This window comes from Dermacentor variabilis, chromosome 2 (genome assembly GCF_050947875.1).
Source record: "Dermacentor variabilis isolate Ectoservices chromosome 2, ASM5094787v1, whole genome shotgun sequence".
Classification (NCBI taxonomy): domain Eukaryota; kingdom Metazoa; phylum Arthropoda; class Arachnida; order Ixodida; family Ixodidae; genus Dermacentor; species Dermacentor variabilis.
The window spans coordinates 171,375,249-171,395,656 of NC_134569.1; the positions used below are offsets into that span (position 1 = coordinate 171,375,249).

Here is a 20,408-nt window from a genome sequence, read left to right on the forward strand (position 1 = left end):
CCGTTATAGTTTTCTCACATCAGCTCTGCCATCCCCCTAGTATTTTGATTTTTTTTTCATGCAACCCAGTTATAACTATTATCAGATAACAATGGAATTTTCGTTGCATTTGAATATTGTTATAAGTGGGTTCAACTGTATTACAGACAACTTTTGTTCACCGTAAAGTTGGAAAAATTATCAGTCATGCGTCCTAGACAGCCAATGGGATAGCTCTCCCTACTGACGTCGTATGGTCACCCACGTGTCAATTAGTCAGGGGCAGCTGAAAACTCACAGGCCACCGCAATTGGTAGTGATGTGCATATTTAAAAAAGCCTTATAATAAATTACACGTTTTACACAGAGTGCTTAAATGCACCACTTAATGATCAGAAAGGCAAACCCTAACAACTCAGTACATTTTTACAAAATCAATATCAGTGTCAATATCGTTTCAGGGTCCCTCAATAAGACTAGACCATGCTGTACGTAGCTTTATTTTTATGTGCCTAAATTAATGATAGCTTGCTACATTTTTGTTATGCAATGCTAGGAGACTCCCTATCATGTGCAGCACAGTAGCTTCTTGCCCAGAATTTATTAGCATTAACAACTCTTTTGTTACTGCTTGGATCATTCTGATTTTCAGTGATTTTATGTTTTAACATTTTATTTCAAGGTGTAGTAGTTGCAATGTACTATACTGTAATATACTAAATTGCAGCCTGATCACTGATGTTTTGAATAGATGTACAGCAGTAATAATTGCTTGGACAATATTTTAGTATTATGTGAAACTTTGAATAAGCACCCCAAAGAACATACATGATAGTAATAATTTGCTATTTTTAATGTAAGTACTGAAAGTAAAAAAAAAAACAATCTGAAGTATACAAAATATGCATCTGGGTCCTAGTTCACAACTTTTGTAGGTCAGATCATGCAAAAAAAATTATGAAGATTTGTTGGCTTTAGTACTAGCCATAGAGATGGCCATGTTATGCAGGAAAGCAGCAGCTTTGCAAATGTGAAAACGGTTAAGTTCCTATTGTACAGTGAGAATTTGTTTTTACTGATTGCAGCAGGCACCTGGTTTGTTTTTTACTGCATTCTTTAGGCTCACGAAGCAATGTTTGTTTAGTCAGGAAGCATACAGAAGCCTCCTCATACTTGATTATTGTGTTCGATCAGTGTTTGGGAGCAATCAAGGTGGTCTTATGTGTGTTCAACTTGCGTTGGGGCCTCCACATGCTTTGTTCAGTTCCTGCTCAGTACTGTACAGTAATGTAAAAATATTGTACAGTTATGAATAAGGGCACTTGCACAAGTGGTGTTCAAAATGTAAGAGATTAGACAGCTAATCAATTTCAGTTGAAAGTCAATCTGAAACGGACTGCGTGCTCTTGTCCTAGTGACAACCCCACATGACAGGAAGGATTGCTGCTAATAAGTTGTACATATGCTGTTGAAGCGCTGATGGATGAAAGCAACCCGTGAAAGGAAAAATGAAGTTGCACTCGATGTTAGTCAAACACAATTATCAAAATGACATGCACTCATGAGCATCTATCGTTGATTGAGACATAGTTAAAACCAGTTATATGGCGGATCAAAATATTGGCAACCCAAGAGAAGCTTTTCTTTCTTCAGTGCTGCTGTCAGGTAGAAATTGTTGCCGAGTTGACCGAAGCACAAATTTTGCTTCTTTTTGTTTATTCATGAGGGGCTAGGAGCACTGGAGGCTAGTTTCGATGATACCTGCAGTGGAAGTTTTATTTTCCCCCAGTCTACCAAAAATTGTCAAATCTGACAAATAGTTCAATTGTCATATACAGATAGTGCATGATGTTGCTAGTAGAAGGAATGTTTAACATATAGAAAAACTGGTGATCAAATTAATTTCTGTATGCATGGTAATGAGAGGTAAATTTAGTGAAAAATTTGAAATCCAATGTTTGATATGACATTTACTATTTGCTATTCGCACGGCAGTAATAAAAACTGCAATGTGGGGATGCAAATGTTTTATGCATTATATGATTAAGTGAGGAAGGCTATGATGCTTAGACTTTTTGGGGAATTTAGGAACTTTTGTAATGGAGCATTACCACCTGCTCTTTCTTTCCAAGAGCTACCCACTGACGCTGAAACTGGGGCTCACTTGGAGGGCACCATTTACCCTCTGATTAGTTGCTGTTTGTGGGCACGGTTAGGTTCACTTCACTTTTCTTTGGGAAACAGTGCACTGCAAAATTGGTTCGTGCCCTAGGAATACCACCACAGTGAACGACTGGTTTCCTTGTATGTTCAAGTGACTGGGCTGGCACTTCAAATATACAGGGACACTCCAGAAGCACAGTGGTTGCAGCTAAAGAGTAATGTTACCCAAAACAGTCCAAAGACTTCTTCTGTCACAAAAAATGCCACGGCTGGAAGCCACTGTTGGGAGGATTGACTGACGAGCTAGTTGGTTCATTATGACAGAAAGAACAGCACTTCAAGATGGGACACAAGGGAGAAGTGTGTGTGTGCTTTCTTCCTTGGGTCCTGTCTTGAAGCGCTGCTCTTTCTGTACCACTGCTGGGGCTGTTCATTTTGTAAGAAGCTGCTTGCAGTGGAGAAATTTTCTTTTTGCAGCTACCCACATTTCTATTTTGAATGCATTGAAAAGAAGATTTTGCGCTTACTGCCACTTTTTTTTATCCCTGAGATTTCATGGTAACATTGCATCTTTTAGTCCGCATTGTTCCCTGAGGCTTTCGGCATGTCTATGATTGCCTGGTTCGTCGAATAAAAAAGAAGGGGCGGGAACACCATTGTATGGCACCTCTCTGTTAGAGGAGGGAGTTGCTCCACAAAAAATGGGCTGGCTTCACTGCTAGGCGTGTTAGTGAACAGTGCGGACCAAATGATGCCCCCATTCGAAGCTCCATATCTGTAGAGCTTTGCTTTCCAAGTGAGACATGGTGACACTTTCATACGTTGTCTTTTGGGTTAGAGGAATTGAGCTTTTGTTTTCTTCTTTTCTTTTCTTTTTTTACTGCTACGAATTTTAAAAGTTTTCTTTGGTGGATAGCTGTCAGCCCATTAATTACAATGTGAAAGTCTGGAGAATGAAACAAATAATTACATCATGTGTTGATGCAACCAGTTCAAAGGGCACAAGAATGCAGCGTGGCTTCAACGTTGGAGTAGGTCTGTGTACTACCAAATAGAAATCAGTGGTGGTAGTCAGTTGCACTGTATGGAATCAGTCTGGCTGGTTGCTACTGACCGCACTGTTGATCACGTTGCTGAATTCTGATAGTGCAAGAGGGGCACCCAGAGTTTCCAGACAAGTGATGGAACAGACCTATTCTGCGTCGGTTACAGAGGAAAAAAAGCATAGAATAGCTGATGCGGCAGTGCATGCACAGCTTGGAAGTTGCAATATTCTGCCTTCGGCTGCCAGCCCGTGACCTTGCGATTGTGCAGAAGTGTGTGGTGCACAGTCTAACATTTGTGTCTGCCTCTATTGCAGAGGAACGACCACGTGCGCTGGTCGTCCAGATGGGACTACATCCTCGAGTCTCTGCCGCAGACCAACATCCAGTGGTTCAGGTGAGCGTTGCACCCTCACTCTCACACACTCCCGCTCACATGATGTAGTCTTCGAGAAAAATATTCTACGAAACGATTGATGTTGACTAAGTGATTGAGTAGAAAATAAGCTGTAGAAATGTCTGACCATGCACTTTGCAGAAAAATATGCCAAACATGGAAACCAAGGAGCACTGGATACCGCAGCCAAAATGGTTGAGTGCTTAGGAGGGCAGTAACGTTGACGTAAAAGCCAGTCTAGCCACAAGGAGTGACCGCGGTGGCTTCTGCAGATATTTGTTGACCCTGCAAGCATATTTGTTACGGCAGTGCTTCCAGAGCAGCTCACTCAATTTCTTTGACACTAGAGTGTTTTAGTTGAGCGTGTTTATGCTCCGCTAAGCAGCTAAGCGGAGCGGAAGCACTAATGCGCATGCATTGTCCGCTTAGTCGTAAGCGGGCTAGCGGAGCGAGGAACACGGTTCGCTGAGAAGCTGCCTGAGCAGAGCGTGCTGCACAGCGCTTTGGCTAGCATTGGCATCAGAAAGGATTGGATTGGCTGCAGAAAGCAAGCGCACTGGCTATCATGTGGCATTCCCCAAGACCGCGCTTTATTTTCGATTGGAACTAAGGAACTAAGGAGGATCAGGAAGAATCAGGAACTAAGGAGAGTAAACTCATCAATTTATTTCATTTGCAAATGAAATACTTTACAAGATATATAACTGGTCTGTAAAAAATTCTCTCCAGTTAAACTGCTCCAAGACAAAAGCGGTCCTCTTTAGAGTGAAGTCCACGCCTTGTGATCTCACCCAATGCCTCACACTCAATGACACAAAAATAGAACTTTCCGCTACAGCAAAAACATTGGGTGTTATCTTTCATGAATTGATGCTATGGGACCACCACACCGATTACTTACGAAATAAACTTAGTAAAGCGTTACGTATGTTGCGCAGATGCTCTATTTGCTCCTCACCTGCGCTATTGTAACCTGGTGTGGTCAAATGGTACTAAGAAATCATTTGTCGGTTGAAAAAAATTTGTCGGTTGAAAAGTATTTCTTTGCTATTTTTAAGTTGTCATTTCTGGTTTTCTTGCATACATGTATGCGTATATGCATGTGTGTATGTATATATATATATATATATATATATACATATATATATATATATATGTATAAATATGTGTATATATATGCGTCTGTGAATATCTATATATATTGACCCTGCCACAAGTATGTACTACGAATATCTTGCCATGTTGCTGCCTGTTGTTCATGGGGAGGTGGGACTAGTCAAGCTGCCGTTATGCAGCTTTTATCCGGCCATCCCTACCGCTTTGTATGTATCAGTGTACTTATGTGGTAAAATAAACTTCTTCTTCTTCTTGAACCGGTAACGCATTACAAGTGCACGTCTAGATACCTCATGGAGAAATAAGTTATATATACACATATATACGTTTTACTGTATAAGAGTGATCAATAGGTGTTTTTATTTTCTTTAATTACTCTGAATTTGGCCAGGGGGCGCTGCAACTACGAAAGGTCCACTCCGCTCCGCTAAACGTTTAACTAAAACGTGAAAATCACCCGCCGTGGTTGCTCAGTGGCTATGGTGTCGGGCTGCTGAGCACGAGGTCGCGGGATCGAATCCCAGCCACGGCGGCCGCATTTCGATGGGGGCGGAATGCGAAAACACCCGTGTGCTTAGATTTAGGTGCACGTTAAAGAACCCCAGGTGGTCAAAATTTCCGGAGTCCTCCACTACGGCGTGCCTCATAATCAGAAAGTGGTTTTGGCACGTAAAACCCCAAATATTATTATTATTAAAACGTGAAAATCGCTCGCCGCTCCGCTGTGGCTTAGCGGGGCAGCTCGGAGCGGAGCGTACCGTAAAGACGCTCAACTAAAACACTCTGCTTGCTTGCGGTAAAGATTTTGGATTCGATTCCAGGCTGCAGTGGCTGCATCCTGGTGTTGTAATGCAAACATTTATTTGTTGATTTATAGAATATGTGACCACTAACAGCCTGGTTCCTTCAGCGTGCTGCACTACAGTACGAATTTAATGGTGAATGTAGCTGCAAATAAGCATAATAAATGCAAAGAAAACACAGAAAAGCATGATTTACACAGTGCGTGGAACAAATCAATGAACACGTACAAAGACATACACATACATTTAAACTAAAGAGAAGTAAATCAAATGATGGCTAAAAGAATGGTAGAAAAAATAGAGGTTGCACATAGCTCAACACAGTGATGAGCCGCATTCATAATGGAGAAGGGTTTAAAGAGACACTAATGGCAAATACTAAGTCTGCATTGACGTTTTAAATACCATTCCGGAAACCTCACAATGCCTCTTTCGTGCCAGGAAAACACTTGGTTTATGAGATAATTGCATCTGAATGGTCCAAATACCTTTTTCATAATTCAAATCGCCCGTCACCCAGACGGGGGAGTGGTGACGTTGAATATACCATCACCACCCTTTGCTGCTATTGGAGAGTAAAACAGTGCCCAACAGACACCGGTACTGAGCCAAGACAGACTGGTCGATTTGCTGCTGCAGCTGCTTTTTTTTTTCAAGTGGCGTGGACCGGTCGAACATCCCACGACATCACATGGAAGTTGAATTCTCTCCTAATTGCAGTTTGTGCAAGTTTTGCGAGCCAGCGCAGCAGTACGTGATAACAAAACTAGGGAAACGTAAAAGTGTGGGCGGCACGGAGGCGAGCGAAAATGAAACCTTTCGACTTGCTTTCGAACATCTGCGTCGTTGTGAAGGGTAATTTCAGTTAGTTATTTTTTCTGGAAAATGAAATAGGAATCGACAAGTAGCATTTTATTTCATCTTATAAAACAAAACAAGCATGTGTTTTTCTTCAATGAGTGGTTGAGTGCCAGTGACAAGATTTAACTGAGGAGGGTTTTCGTCATCTGGCAAGTACTTGAATGCCCCGGGGGAGTCTCTAATCATGCCCTGCATTTACCTCAATTTCTCGATTATTAAGGCTCTTTTCGCGATAATATTGACGCCCTAGTGATTCTCAAGCACTAATCTATCACCTTAGCTTCACTTAATATTTGCCTTTAGTGTCACTTTAACCCATTTGCTGCCAAAGCTGGCGAATTGACGTACATACGTGCACTGGCAACGTTGCCGAAGCCGGTGAATTGCCGGGCTGTTGATTTTAGGTTTTCCTGAAGCTGTTGATAGACAGCAGCACTTATCACCTTATCTGAAGATGCTTGGATATATTACCAATAGACGTCAGTACTGAGCTGTGTCATTTGAAACGCACTTTTCTATGTTATCGTTTTTTATTTTTTTATATATTTTTTTGTGATGGTGTCTGGCGGCAGGAGGAATGGCGGCGTCTAATGGACAGCGTGCTCTCTCCAAGCGTGAAATATTGGATATCCTCTTTCATAGTGACAGCGATGAGCAGCCTCAAGGCAATGCCAGGCGCATAAGGCTAAAATAAAAAAAATTAGTGAAAGCCATTGGGAGTGCGGAAAGTGTGGTTGTGCTCTTCACATGCCTGAGTGCGCCAAGATTTTTCACACGGTGAAACGCCTGTGACTTGAAAAAACTTCACAGAGTAATGTGTGAATATATCTCAAATGTCAGTGAATGTATTTTGATAAGTATCCAACAAATACTTTGCTTAGGTGCTCATGACGCACAGAAAGGTAAGCATGGAGCACGCACACTTTCTGTGAAAAATATGTGCGGTATGCATGGCTCACATGCACACGCGGAGGGCAGCAGCGAATGGGTTAAGAGGGCACGCAAGGATCAAATACCGAAAATAGCGAGAAAAAGTGATTTTTAAAATGTTTTTTGGCATCTGTAACGCCTTCACTCCCCGTCTGCGTCTCTCTTTAGGCTGCTGTCTTGGCGTGCCTGCCATGGCATTCACACCGTTTCACCCTTTAAGGCATTTCTATAGGTCGAGTTAGTGTGTGTGGCTGAATGCAAAATGGCTCTGTACATGGTGCATGTGTGTGCTGAAAAAGGTGTGAAAGGTAGGGTGATCTGAATACGCATCAATGCACGATATCAGAATAGAGGCCTTGTGGGCTTGTGCTACAGATGTCAGGAGCACAAGATCAAGAAATTTACCCTGGTGGCTAAAATTGATCCACAGCCGTCTGCAACAGCATCTTTCATAGCCTGTATGTTTTTGAGGGACATTAAACCCCATCGGTCATCACATTCGATAGAACAAAGAAATCCACAGCACTTGATTTTTCTTTTTTAGCCACAGCTGTACGAAGTAACAGACAGTGAAGCCAGTTTATTTATCAGTTCCTTTATCTTTCAATTTATTTTCTGATTGTTTTTCTTCATTGTGAAGCTTTATGTTCTCTTCATATAGCACTGGCTCACATGTACATAGTATTTTTGCCGAATGAGTGCCAGGTTTGGTGTCAAAATGAGCACCTTGTCACTAACACACACAGCTGGTGTTTACTGTAGAATGCATTGCACTGTTGTGAGCAAAAGTGTGGAGCTATGGGTCCACAAGAAAAGCTTTTCGCAGCCTGAATTCGAGCAGTAAAAGTGTGTGTGTGTTCTGACCAATGGAATGCTTGTCCAAACTCCACGGTTCAAGCAAAATAAAAAATTTTTCGCCAGTACCGTGGTCTCCAGATTTGCACTCGCGATGGTACCTGTGCGAAGAAGGGATACAGACGCCACACACCGTCTTGTGATTCCGAATAGGTGGCCTGGGGCCACATTTTCCAACAAATCATTTCATTTTCCATTTCTCCTATGTTTTATCATTTACCCCAATGTCACAGTGCCACCATCACCATCGAGCACTCATCGGGATCGGGTTGTACATTATGAGAAAAGAAGAATGCTCAATCAAATCAGCAGAATGCACTCAGGAAGTTTAAGCACTCTGGTCCAGTAGGGTGTTGGCCTTTGTTATATATATATAGTACCTTGCATGTGTGTTTCTGTATCCTTGATAACTTCTCATTCTTGCAGCATCATGAACAGCCTGATCATAGTGCTTTTCCTGACCGGCATGGTGGCCATGATCCTGCTCAGGACACTCCACAAGGACATAGCTCGCTACAACCAGATGGACTCTGGGGTGAATACCTTGCTCTCTTTGTTCCTGTGTTACAGATACGTAAAAAAAGATGCAAGAAAAAGAAGTGGTATAAGAGTTGGCGTGTCCCTCAGCATATTGTGTGCCAGCTTTCGTAGCAGAAAAATGGCAAAATTTTCCTAGTTCTTTAGTTCTTTTTGTGTGTGTGTGTGTGTGTGTGTGTGTGTGTGTGTGTGTGTGTGTGTGTGTGTGTGTGTGTGTGTGTGTGTGTGTGTGTGTGTGTGTGTGTGTGTGTGTGTGTGTGTGTGTGTGTGTGTGTGTGTGTGTGTGTGTGTGTGTGTGTGTGTGTGTGTGTGCTGATTTATTGTGAACAGCTTTCATTATTGCAATATGAGCAGTTCGATAAATTTTTTTTGGCATCTTTTACTTTCAATTTTTCATGCTTCTAAGTTGCAGATAGGCGAGAAAAGCTGCACAAAGAGTCTATGTGAAGCGCAACATTTCTTGAATGTGAAATCGGGGCATTCCTCTGTTGTCTTCCACGCGACACATTACTGCTGGTGCGGTGAGGCAAAGAAATTGCAGAGGCGCAGGTGACAAAGCAGCCACATCCACACAAGAGATGCTGCCAGAGGCTCTTAAGTCCACGTTGCAATCGTCAGTACTAAGTTTAAACTCCGAACATGACTCGCTAGAGCGTTTCAAGTCTAAATTGTTTACTTGAGCTGAAGAAATGTCCAGGAACACTACGATTCCAATTTTAAAAAGGGCGACCGTTGTCCCTAAAGCTGTCATTTTTAGAATCCAGACGAGCCAGACTTCCACTGCATTTCCGACTACTGTGCCTTCAAAAAAAGCATTTTTTCTGTGAGACCAGTGCCATTTAATAGTGCAGCATTCACACCAATAGTGCAGTGAAATGTATGCCACTCACCTGTGGCACTCAGTAAATGAAAGGAAATCTCTGGACAAGCGAGGTTTGTCATTGTCATGAAAAGATTTAGTGGGTGCTTGCACTGTCTTCATGGTGCCTGTAGCTTTTTGCTGGATGGCAGTATGACAGGGCTAGAACTTTTCTTTTCTACCATTGTCTGGTGCCTTTTTCAGCACACTATCATTTGCTCGCATGTCTTCAGCGTCTAGACCCGCCACGGTAGCTTAGTGACTGTGGCATTGCACTGCTAAGGTCAAGGTCGCAGGTTCGATACCATCCGTGGTGGCTGCATTTCAGTGGAGCTGAAATGCAAGAATGCTCATGCGCCGAGACTTAGGTGCGTGGTAAAGAAGCTCAGGTGGTAAAAATTAATCCGGAGTCGGCCACTGTGGTGTGCCTCGTAATCGGATCATGATTTTGGGACATGAAACCCCAGAATTTAATTATCAACATCTGCATGGGTTTGGAATAGCCTTGCGCTGTACTAGGGGCCATGAAGCCAGACCTTCGGCTATGTGTCTCTCAGCGACTGAAACCCGTAATGCCCGCTTTTGTAAGCTGCGATATTTTCTGTCACTGGGCCTCCTGTAGACCTTGATCCCTTTTCTCTTCTATTGCTGCCGTGCTGACTTGAATACTGTTTTTTTCAGGACGATGCCCAGGAGGAGTTTGGGTGGAAGTTGGTGCACGGCGACGTCTTCCGCACTCCCCGCAGGGGCATGCTGCTCTCGGTGTTCCTCGGCAGCGGCACACAGATCTTCTTCATGACCTTCATCACCCTGCGTGAGTGTTGGCCCCATTCTCTGGCCATCTAGCCTTTGTGTTCTGGTGCCACCATACTGACTCTTCTTTCATATAAGTTTCACCAGCTATAGAGATGTGGTCACGATTTACAAGGGCAGTATAGACTAATGTATAATATTACTACAGGGAAACCTCTTTACTTTAACGAACTTTTCAAAAATCCCCTGCTGACAGATTATAGTTTGAGTGTAAAATACTACAGAGTAACGATCATTATTCAGTTTCCATGTCATGTTAATGTTTCAGTACTGCAAAGTAATGTTCCAAAATGTGAGGATTCTTAATTTTCCGTGTATCCTTTACGGCAACCAGAACAGTAGGCTAGCAGAGAACGAGGCGCAGAAAGTGGACACCGCGACGCATGGGTTCAGATAACCAGAAATGGTACCCGAGGTATAAAGAATGGCAGGAGTTTTTTTTTTTATTTATTTATTATGGAGGCGATGCCGCATCTGGTTTTGCAAACCCATGCTCCGCCTGGGCAACTGTCGCTGAGCAGTGGAGGCATGTCCCTTCCTTCTTTCGCCCTTCTTTCTGTGCGTGCCTCTTCACCCCATGTGTTTGTCAACAATGACAGCACTGCTCCGTCAGCACTGTCATCGAGTATGCCTTCGGGCAAATCTTCTTCCAGCGCCGCCGGATCAGCACATGATGCTTGCTGAGCGGCAATGAAGCTGCCGTGTTTAAAACAATTCAATATCAAGGCTGTACAAATGTTTGGGGGATTTTCAAAAAAAAGACTAATAAAATGCTATTGCCTAAACCGAAAACCTACTTTTTACCATCGGTAGATTTTTAAGTATTGTTTTCAACTGCTACAGGTCTCCAAATCGCTGCAGTGGGCGTCCAGGAAAACAGTTTCTTCGTTCCCATGTATTTAGATAAGAGCTGACAAGGTAACAGTTCCTCTTGCATGGTAAAGACCACTGGAATTGAGCTGGTCATGCAATTTGTAGAACAAGTAACCAGTGGTCTATTAGAAAAACAGAATTGTTACTTAAAGAAGAGCAACATAGCTGAGGGTGGCAGAGGATTAGGCGTAGTGATGGGGTGAAGGAATTCTCAGACTGGATTCAATGGACACTAAAGGGCTATGATTGTGAGGCTGTTATTTGCTGCTCCTGTAGTAGTAGTCATTTGCAAAGGCAGTGGTGATGAGGTTTTAAGGTGTTACTGTAAAAGTAGGCTTTAAGAGATGGGCAGTTGCATAATGTGCAGGCTTAGTGCAGAAGGTTTGAAATGCTAAGTAATTTGTCTGCATTTTTGACTGAAGAACTTTGCAAAGGGCTGCGGCAGATGGAAAGAAAGAAGTCTGGATTGGATCCGGCGTACAAGGGACAGCCAGTCCACAAAGTTCCATGCGACTGTGATTTGGCACTTATCGCATCCTTCCATCTCTGCACGTTTGTCTGTCAATGGACACAAGAGAGGGCTGTTGCCTAAGCCCCCCGTCATTTATTCCGTGCAGTTTTTGCCTGCCTGGGCTTTCTGTCACCAGCCAATCGTGGGGCTCTCATGACCTGTGCCATGGTGAGTGAGCGACGCAGTCTGTGGATTTGTCTAGATGTGTCATTAGGTGCCGCACTGTGTCGTGAGCTTGGGTGCGTGACTTTAGCAGTTGGGGGCAGTTGTCAGAAGCGCTGCAGGCGCAGGAACGTTCTCATCACTCAACAAGAATTTATGTTGTTTGTAAGAATGTAGATGCGTTTTAAGGCTTACTTCCGAGGCACTTCGTGCCTAGCTTGTTTTATATACCGTGCATTGACAGTGCGCAACAGGCTTTGCTTTCTTTTTCCTCGCCTCTTCCCACCTAGGTCCTGTTTGTGTGCCTTGGAACACCAGCTGGATATGTCTCAGCTAGGATCTACAAGTGTGAGTATTTCACTTTGTGTTGGGCAGATGGTGCGCGTGTCGTGCTTTTGTGCAGTGAAATTGTTGTGTGCAGTAACAAGCAAACGTTGTTGCTGTTACAGCTACGCAGAGAAGAGTAGGGTACTGCCCGGAACAGTTAGCGGGAGTGTACATTCTTAGAAGCTTCTCTGTTGTGTTGTAAAAGTTTAGATTAGCAGAAACTATGAATTCACTGTACTGAGGGACTCCGCTTTCTTACGTGTACATCTTGTGCCATGTTCACTTTGCTTGTGTTAGTCATGCGGTATCAACATTTGCTTCTCGTAAACATGACCAGCCGTCTGCCCTTTGTAGGTACTGTTTCCCATGTTCTGCGCTGGCTCTGTATTGTGTTGCCGTTGTGTCCCAGCCATCCCCACTTATTGTTTTGTTGCCCATTGCCCAGCTCTTGTGCATTGCGTTGCTGCAGAAAAGTTTTCTCAATTGAGTTTAAGCCCAGGTGAAAAAAAAAATTTGGTTAACAATTAACATGCTCCTTTTGGTTTAGCAGCTTGTTTCTGTGGCTTGTTACTAAGATTTGCAGTGGTGATTTCTACCATCGCCTTAGGTGTAGCTTGATGCTACTGGATAAATCGCCTTCTGCCAACGTGACATTTTCCACTTCTCTCTCTCCTTTTATCTTTTTTAACATGCAGTTGAATTTCCTGGATCTCGAAGCCTAGGCAGTATAATAGGGAGCCCCAAGGCAACCTAAAAAATTTACTATATAATAGCTTTTCCACAAACTAGTTTCGGTTTCATTTCTCGGGAGACATGCATTGTGAGGTCGTGACGCAGACAGTGGTCACATGGGAGCAGTAGTACTGTGCAATATTTTGACGATCGCTGCGGCTCACTCGTTTGTCTCTTAGTATGCTACATTGGGTCGCATAAGTATGTAGCAGCAGGGTCACAGACAGCTGAGTCAGCCAGGACAAGTGCAAAAGCATCGCTTTGTCCTGCTCTCATGTGAGCACCTTCTGCGTCACGTCACAACTCTTACATCTTCTGGGAAACAAAAGTGAAACAAAAGTAAAACTAGTTCGTAGAAACGCTACCATAGGAAATCATGCGGTCAATCTGAAGGTTGCTAGTGCTTGTTCTAGGATTTCAGGTCCAGGAACGTTGTTTGACGAAGAAAAAGAAAATGTAGTCCGCTACGGCTTTTTGGTATTGCCGATATTGGGTGGATATGGGGCTTGTAGCCAAATTATTTATCGATACTGTTAGTGTTGTATGACTGTTACAAGTGTTGAAAAAGCAATTAAACAACCTTCATGCATTTAACTGAAGCAACTAGGGTGGTTGTGTTAGTTATCTAGTTTTAAGTCTTGGCCTGGATGGATGTACATACACACTGGCAGTTGACGGAACCCATGACAGCTGTAGCTGTAACTTATGAACGAGTATTGCATCAATACAGTGGAACACCGCTTACTACGAATGCTGCTTGAAGGAAATTTCTGCTACAACGAGGCATTCTTGATTCTTTGTCAGAGGTCCCTAGGAGTTAGTATGCATAAGAATTCTCGCCAGAACAAAAAATTTTTTTGTGTGCTGTTCTACTTGAACAAATGTTTTAACTTGAGAATTTAATTTACCACATAGGAAACACGAAATTGAATGCCCTGTGCATTATGGCACATAAAAAGTTTACAAAGTGTAAATTACCAGAAATGGCTCTGCCCATCATAATTGGCTCTGCTGTGCTGTGATTGATGATTATACAACACAGAATCAAGTATACAGAGTCACAATAAAAATTCAAGAAACTGCAAGAAAATAATAATAAACAAAGATGAACACAAAAATGCAGACAAGAAGCAATGCAGAGAAAAAGGTCAAGTAAGAAATCTGTGTTTAGTTGGTGATGGAATTTTTCTTTGTCAGATTCAGCTACCAGGACATAGGGAAGGTCGTTCCATGTGCAGAGGGCACATGGAAGGGCATATGAATTAAAATCGTCTGTTTTACCGTAGATATGCATGAAAGAAAGATCATTATGTAATCTTCGTTATGTGAATGAAGAGACGTGCAGAGTTATTGATGTTCGAGTACATACTTGCAAAACAAGAATAAAGGTGCTATGTCATGATGAGTGTTCAGAGGAGGAATTAATAAATTGTTTTTAATTTGTGTTACGCTTGCATTGTGGTTGTAATGTTGTGAGATGAATTTACAAGAAGGCCATTTTTATGTTTTTATATTATTTACTTCTTATATTTATTTTTATATTTACTGTACTTATATTTTTTTTTACATCTTATATATTTTATTTTCTATTTCTATATTTATATATTTTTGTAAATAGAAATGGAATAAAGTTTCATTCAATTCAGTTACTGGAACGTAGGCTCTGGGTTGAGGCTTTCTTTGTTCATAGCTGATTTAGGCAGCACAGCAAGACAAGGATAAATAACGTGAGAACAGCACAAGATGTATGCTTTACGCACAATGGATGCATCAGCCCTGCATCAATAGCACCTTTTAGCACCCACATGTGTTAGTTTGGTATTATTATGCCAACAATTGTGCAGTATGCCTTGATGTGGCTGTTGCTTATGCTCAGATGTTCTTAGTTTGGCCATTCAGCAGTGGTCGCCGGAGGAATGCCGCTGACAAAGGCAAGTCCCCTCGTCGAAACGTTTACTCCAGTGACATTCCTTGCTCGACCACTGTGGATCTTTTCAAGCCCTTATTTCCCTGTGAAGTTCTCTTTTTTTCTTTTATTATTACCTGGTTTTGATAGCATTGCTTTTGGCCACTCTTATTGTTCCTAACCATTCAGTTTTCAATAAAATATTTCGGTCGAGAAAAAATAGCAGATGTGTCATCTGTTACATCCTCCTTTTTCCACATCTTGCAACGCTGCCTAAATCGGCTACGAATCGCACACCGGCAAACCCGTCTATCTGTCCTTCCTCTCTTCGCCCGCTGTTCATCGGTCATTATCTCCCGGTTTGGATTATGCTCGCCCCCATGTGTCGCCATGCAAGGTCGCCCCCCCCAAGCGCCGCGTCGTCTGTCCTTTTCTGCCGCAGCCTTTGGCGGGGAGCAGTGGAAGCTGAATGTGCTGCTGACGGCGCTGGTGTGCCCGGGCATCGTGTTCAGCCTGTTCTTCGCGCTGAACCTGCTGCTTTGGGCCAAGGAGAGCTCGGCCGCCGTGCCGTTCACCACACTGCTGGCACTGCTGGCCCTGTGGTTTGGCATCTCGCTCCCGCTCACCTTCGTGGGCGCCTACTTTGGCTTCAAGCGCAGGGTGGGTGTACTACCGCCTGCTTCACTTTCCGGCTGATGAGGCGCACGGCTCAGTGGCTTCTAGGTGCAGTGGAAACTAGGGGTGCTCATATGCATTTTTTTTTGCACCCAGCACAAAAGTACCTCTATATCTTATGTTCATTACATGCTAATATCAGCAATAAGCATTTTAGATTTGCTTCCTTGTGTCCAATGCTTCATCATGTGCATGATCATTATATCATGTCTCAACTCAAATGTGGTTGAACTCGCAACGTTGCTATGATTATTATGCAACCACCGTGGCTAAATAACTATTTTGTTGCTTCAGCTGCACACAAGGTCACAGTTTCAGTGTTTGGCTACGACAGCTGCATTACAGGCAGAATGCAAAAGTACTTTTGCATCAAGCATTGGGTGCGCATTGAAGAACCCCAGGTAATGTAAGTTAATGCTCTATACTGTGGCCCCTCTCGCAGCCCCTGTTGGCTGTGGGATGTCAAATGCCATGAATTAATGAATGCAATCAATCAATCAATTAATTTGTTTTCTCAATTGTCTGTGTAATCTTGGCAAGTTTTTGTTGCAATGCTGCGCTAACTGTGTTGGTAAGTGCATGCTTATTGGAAGTAGCACTAGCTGAAGTAGTAGTGCCCCAGCTGCCGTGATTATGCCCATTGGATATGCAGGTCCTGGAGAACCCCGTGCGGACCAACCAGATTCCCCGCCAGATCCCAGAGCAGTCCCTGTACACCCAGGTGGTGCCAGCCATCTTCATGGGTGGCATTCTTCCCTTTGGATGCATTTTCATCCAGCTTTTCTTCATCCTCAACTCCATCTGGTGAGTGCACCCGTGTACTTTGGTTTAGGCGCATGTGAAGTTATTCTGGAGTCCCCCACTACGGTGTGCCTCATGATCAGATGGTGGTTTTGGCACGTAAAACCCCATAATTTATTTTATGTGCAAAATAGGCACACTACGTCAGCTCGGCCTGGTGGAGCATTTCTTTGAATACTGTATAATTTCTGTGTCTCCAATGGTATAAGGGTTATTTCTTAGCAAAAAAAAATTCTGTGCTGCATCCAGGGCTTCAAAGAAACCAGCTGGGCGTTACAGATTCCGCAGTGCTTTCATATTCTTGGGCCTTTCTTATGCAGGAGGAGTTTGGGTTCTTTGGTTTGAGTTTTTATGGCTTCATAGTAAGAAAGCTACGTCAACCCAAACCTGATGCACTCCTCATTTAATTTCTTATGCGCAAGCATTCCTGCCCATCTGTGAAATCAGCGTGATTAAGTGTGTCACCGTGAGGGAAGTGAGCGCTGGAGGAGAATGGCATCTGGAGGTGGAGGTGAGAATCGCGCACCAGGGAAAGCTCAGAGGAGCACGCTGAGTGCACAGCAAAGCACCATCGCCTAAAGAAAAGTCTAGGTGGTGTTGACTGAAGCATGGAAGACAAAAAGGTGGCGAAGATGTCGCGGAGGAGGAGGACGAGGGTAGGTGGTGGTACCCTGGGTTGTTCTCCTCTGGCAGTTGCTATGGGTTCCGTGTGTGCGATGGACGCGCCGGGTTCGTCTCGTGATTGAAAGGTCCAGCAAGAAGGACGGAGCAGCGAGGAAAGCGGTGGCAGGCCGAGCGCAACTCAACTGGCCCCGAAGTCATCGCCAAGCAACAGGCACGAGCCAAACAAGTCCGGCAGAAGGTTTGGCATGCCCAGGAGACTAAAGGAAGTAGCACTCATATGCTTGTGCGTAACCCGTGTTTACGAAGTGAAACGTCACTGTAATTTTTAAATGTTGCTTGCACCCAGTTTTTGCTATGGGAAAAGGATGAAGCCTGCAAACTTTAACTAGAAATTTATTCACTCTTATTAAGGGGATACTGAACAAAAATATGAAAAAATGAGGGAAGCATTGAAATTTTACTCGGAACACACGACTGTTCCCAGTATGCAGTGTTTATTTCACATATTTTTTAACGGAGGGCTGTATTGTATTTAGGATTGTGAGCGCCCGGCAGCTGCGCGCTGACCGCCGTGACGCCATGTGTGCCAGCTTGAGCAGCAGCAGCACGCGTTCTTGTAACAAGGGGTTAAAGTCATTTCCAAATTGTACGCCTACAAGTTTCTGAATGCTGTACAGAAACAGGGTGGCTATTTGCACATTGTATCGATGATATCCACCTGGCGATGCAGGCATTCGACCATTGCGCAATAGAGTATGTACGCAAAGAATACCCATAATGTCCGTTCGCCATCTACTCCTGTCCACCTTCTGCTCGCGCCAGTGCTGTGGTGTGCCCATTGCTGCCACTATATGAATCTCTCCCATAGCGTTAACGCAAAAGTTTTGTGACCAGATGAAAAGTGTTGGAGGACCTTGCTACTACGATGCCACAGTGCCCTTTCACTGACGTGCCGCAGCTCTGCAGCAAAGCAGGGCTCATCTGATGGTCACTGTCCTCGAAGTGTTCGGTGCAAAGAAAGTCGCGCTTTGACGGTGCCCATGTTGGCTGCGATGGGTGCACAGCGCTACTCCATATCCTTCGAAAAATATAGAGTAGGCTGGCTTTGGCTTGTCTTGCCTAGCGATACTTTTCTCACACCCTTGCGTGCAGCATCATAGAGGCATTCTCCTGCACTGTGCCAGGTGCTTCACTGAACACATTACAAAGCAGCACACAGCACAAACAGCAATTTTGGGAGACTTGAACACAATCTCCGCTTGCGGAAGCAAGTATGCGGCCGTAAGCAACTGTGCAGTTGAGACGTCATTCGCTGCCATCTGCCGCCGTCCATGTGGGCGGACAGGTGCAGGTGATGGCTGGCATCTCACAGTCGCAGTATCGTGGTCACTTGACAGAAAAAGAAGTGCATAGGGCCTGCGACCTTAAGGTGGCCGCCGTCAGCTGCAGCATGAGCTGGGCGCCGAGAAAAATCGCACCCCAGACAACCCATTTCAGCAGTTCATCAGACGTTGCGGCTATAGCGGCGTCATCTCACGCCGCTCCCTACGATTAAATAACACTAAGCCGATGCTAAAGGTTTGGAGAGGCTGCGAGCTAAAAGGGACGCGCATGCAAGAGTGGATGTCTCGACACCAGGCTCCTTTTTCACTACTTAGCACTGGTCTACAGTTTTTAACCGAAGCCATGATTCATTTTATTGTGCCCGCGACTGCAAATCGCCGACAAAAAAAAAAAAAAACATAGAGTTTTGGTTCCTTCACAGTGCGGCGGTTTGGTGGCCTGCCGGCTGTCCGCTACTGCGCAAAAGCGCAAAGTGGTGAACTACTGGTGATTCACACGCTCCTTCGTCCCGAGCATGAGCAGGAGAGCAGCTGAACGCCACACTAGAAATTTATCAAGCATAACAAGCACCAGCGCGAGAGTGAGGGTGCGGAGGAGAAGTTTGACGTCACTTGGGGTACTCTTGTCGTGAGCGCAGGAAGCGCAATAGCAGCTCCGGCCCCGTAGCCGCTCCGGCTGCCTTTGCCGTGGTCCATTTTAATCTGTCCGCGACTGTACATGTGAGTTTGCCAACACTTCGAATGTTACAACTGCTCTGGAAACGAATAGTTTAATATTCGTAACTACTAGTTGAATATCTGAATATTCACACAACACTACATAGCGTTCTTAGTACTACCCAGGAGCACTCTCAAACATTGATGCTTAAGCGGGCCAGCTATTCCAATGTATGTTTACCTGGCAATAAACATATTATTATTATTATTATTATTATTATTATTATTACTACTACTACTACTACTACTACTACTACTACTACTACTACTACTACTACTACTACTACTTCTGAAACCAAGACTGCTGTACTTCAAGAGATAAGCAACTGCAAAGAATACCATGCACACTATGAAGCTCTCCCCAGTAAACTCATTTTTACTACTAATCTTGTGTTTGGTAAATGAAAGAAATGTTGCTGTAGTGCTTCCTTTCCTGCATAATCTGCCCACCGACACGCTCTCCTTCATTCTTACACGTACTCTTCAAAAGTTTCTCCCTGTTGTTGCTGAACCAATTCTCTGGTTGCTTGCGTTATCCGTGCGTTCCTTGTCCACACAAGCTCTCGCCTGCATTGTAATTGCACCTCGGTAAGGCCAAATCAGAACACGCCAAGCGTCTCAATGCTCTTGTTTGCTCGCAAGGAGTTCAAGAGGGTCATCTATGCTGCTTGTTGACGCATGCGTCCATGGTGTAATGGTTTCAATATCGGGCTTCTGTATGCCGTGTATTCGAATCCTGCCATTAGACAACTTTAATGGTTCTTATTTAATTATTTATAAAACACTACTACAAAGCCATTTGAAGCCAGCAGGACCATCATTCCCATGCTGGCTGACAAAATACAGCATTGGTGGTTCGTGCGCTCATAAGGAGGTGGCAGTAAGCTTAAAAAAGTTTTTGTATACACAGAAATTCACCTAATCAAGCCTAGATAGCAGTACGGGTTTTTTGGGACATGAAATGGAAGGACCAACGGATTGTAGCAGAAAATTACCCGTGGCTCCTAGCCAAGGCATGCTACGCGTTAATAAAAACCGATAATGCTGAACCGCAGTTACACTCTAGCGTAATGCACGCTCGCATCACGCTTGGCAACGCCACGGTAGCAAAAAACTTATGTATTCCAGCGACACAACATAGCCAGCATAACTGGCACAGTCAGTCGCACTTCAAGGTCACCTACATGTGGATAGCTCCCCTCCTATTTTTCGCCGGCTTCACTGGGCTACATCAGCCAAATATCTCGCCATTACTTGCTCAGTGGGAGCACACGCCCGCAGAGTTGGCTCTCTGCGCAGGCGCGGCAGTTGCTGCGGCAAGAGAAAGTTTTCAGCAAATTTCATCAAGCTCGGCACTACCAACCCGATGTACCTAGCTTTA

General features: G+C 44.0%; 1 protein-coding gene across 1 annotated transcript in view; it reads left to right on the forward strand.

The window, feature by feature from the left end:
* LOC142572943 (transmembrane 9 superfamily member 2-like) overlaps nucleotides 1-20,408 on the forward strand; it is a 55,964-nt gene that overhangs the window by 23,297 nt on the left and 12,259 nt on the right. The window contains exons 7-13 of the mRNA XM_075682403.1: nucleotides 3,503-3,582; nucleotides 8,574-8,682; nucleotides 10,225-10,357; nucleotides 11,847-11,908; nucleotides 12,193-12,250; nucleotides 15,310-15,527; nucleotides 16,195-16,346. Of these exons, the coding sequence (XP_075538518.1) occupies nucleotides 3,503-3,582; nucleotides 8,574-8,682; nucleotides 10,225-10,357; nucleotides 11,847-11,908; nucleotides 12,193-12,250; nucleotides 15,310-15,527; nucleotides 16,195-16,346 (812 nt within the window). The remainder of the gene's footprint in view (nucleotides 1-3,502; nucleotides 3,583-8,573; nucleotides 8,683-10,224; nucleotides 10,358-11,846; nucleotides 11,909-12,192; nucleotides 12,251-15,309; nucleotides 15,528-16,194; nucleotides 16,347-20,408) is intronic.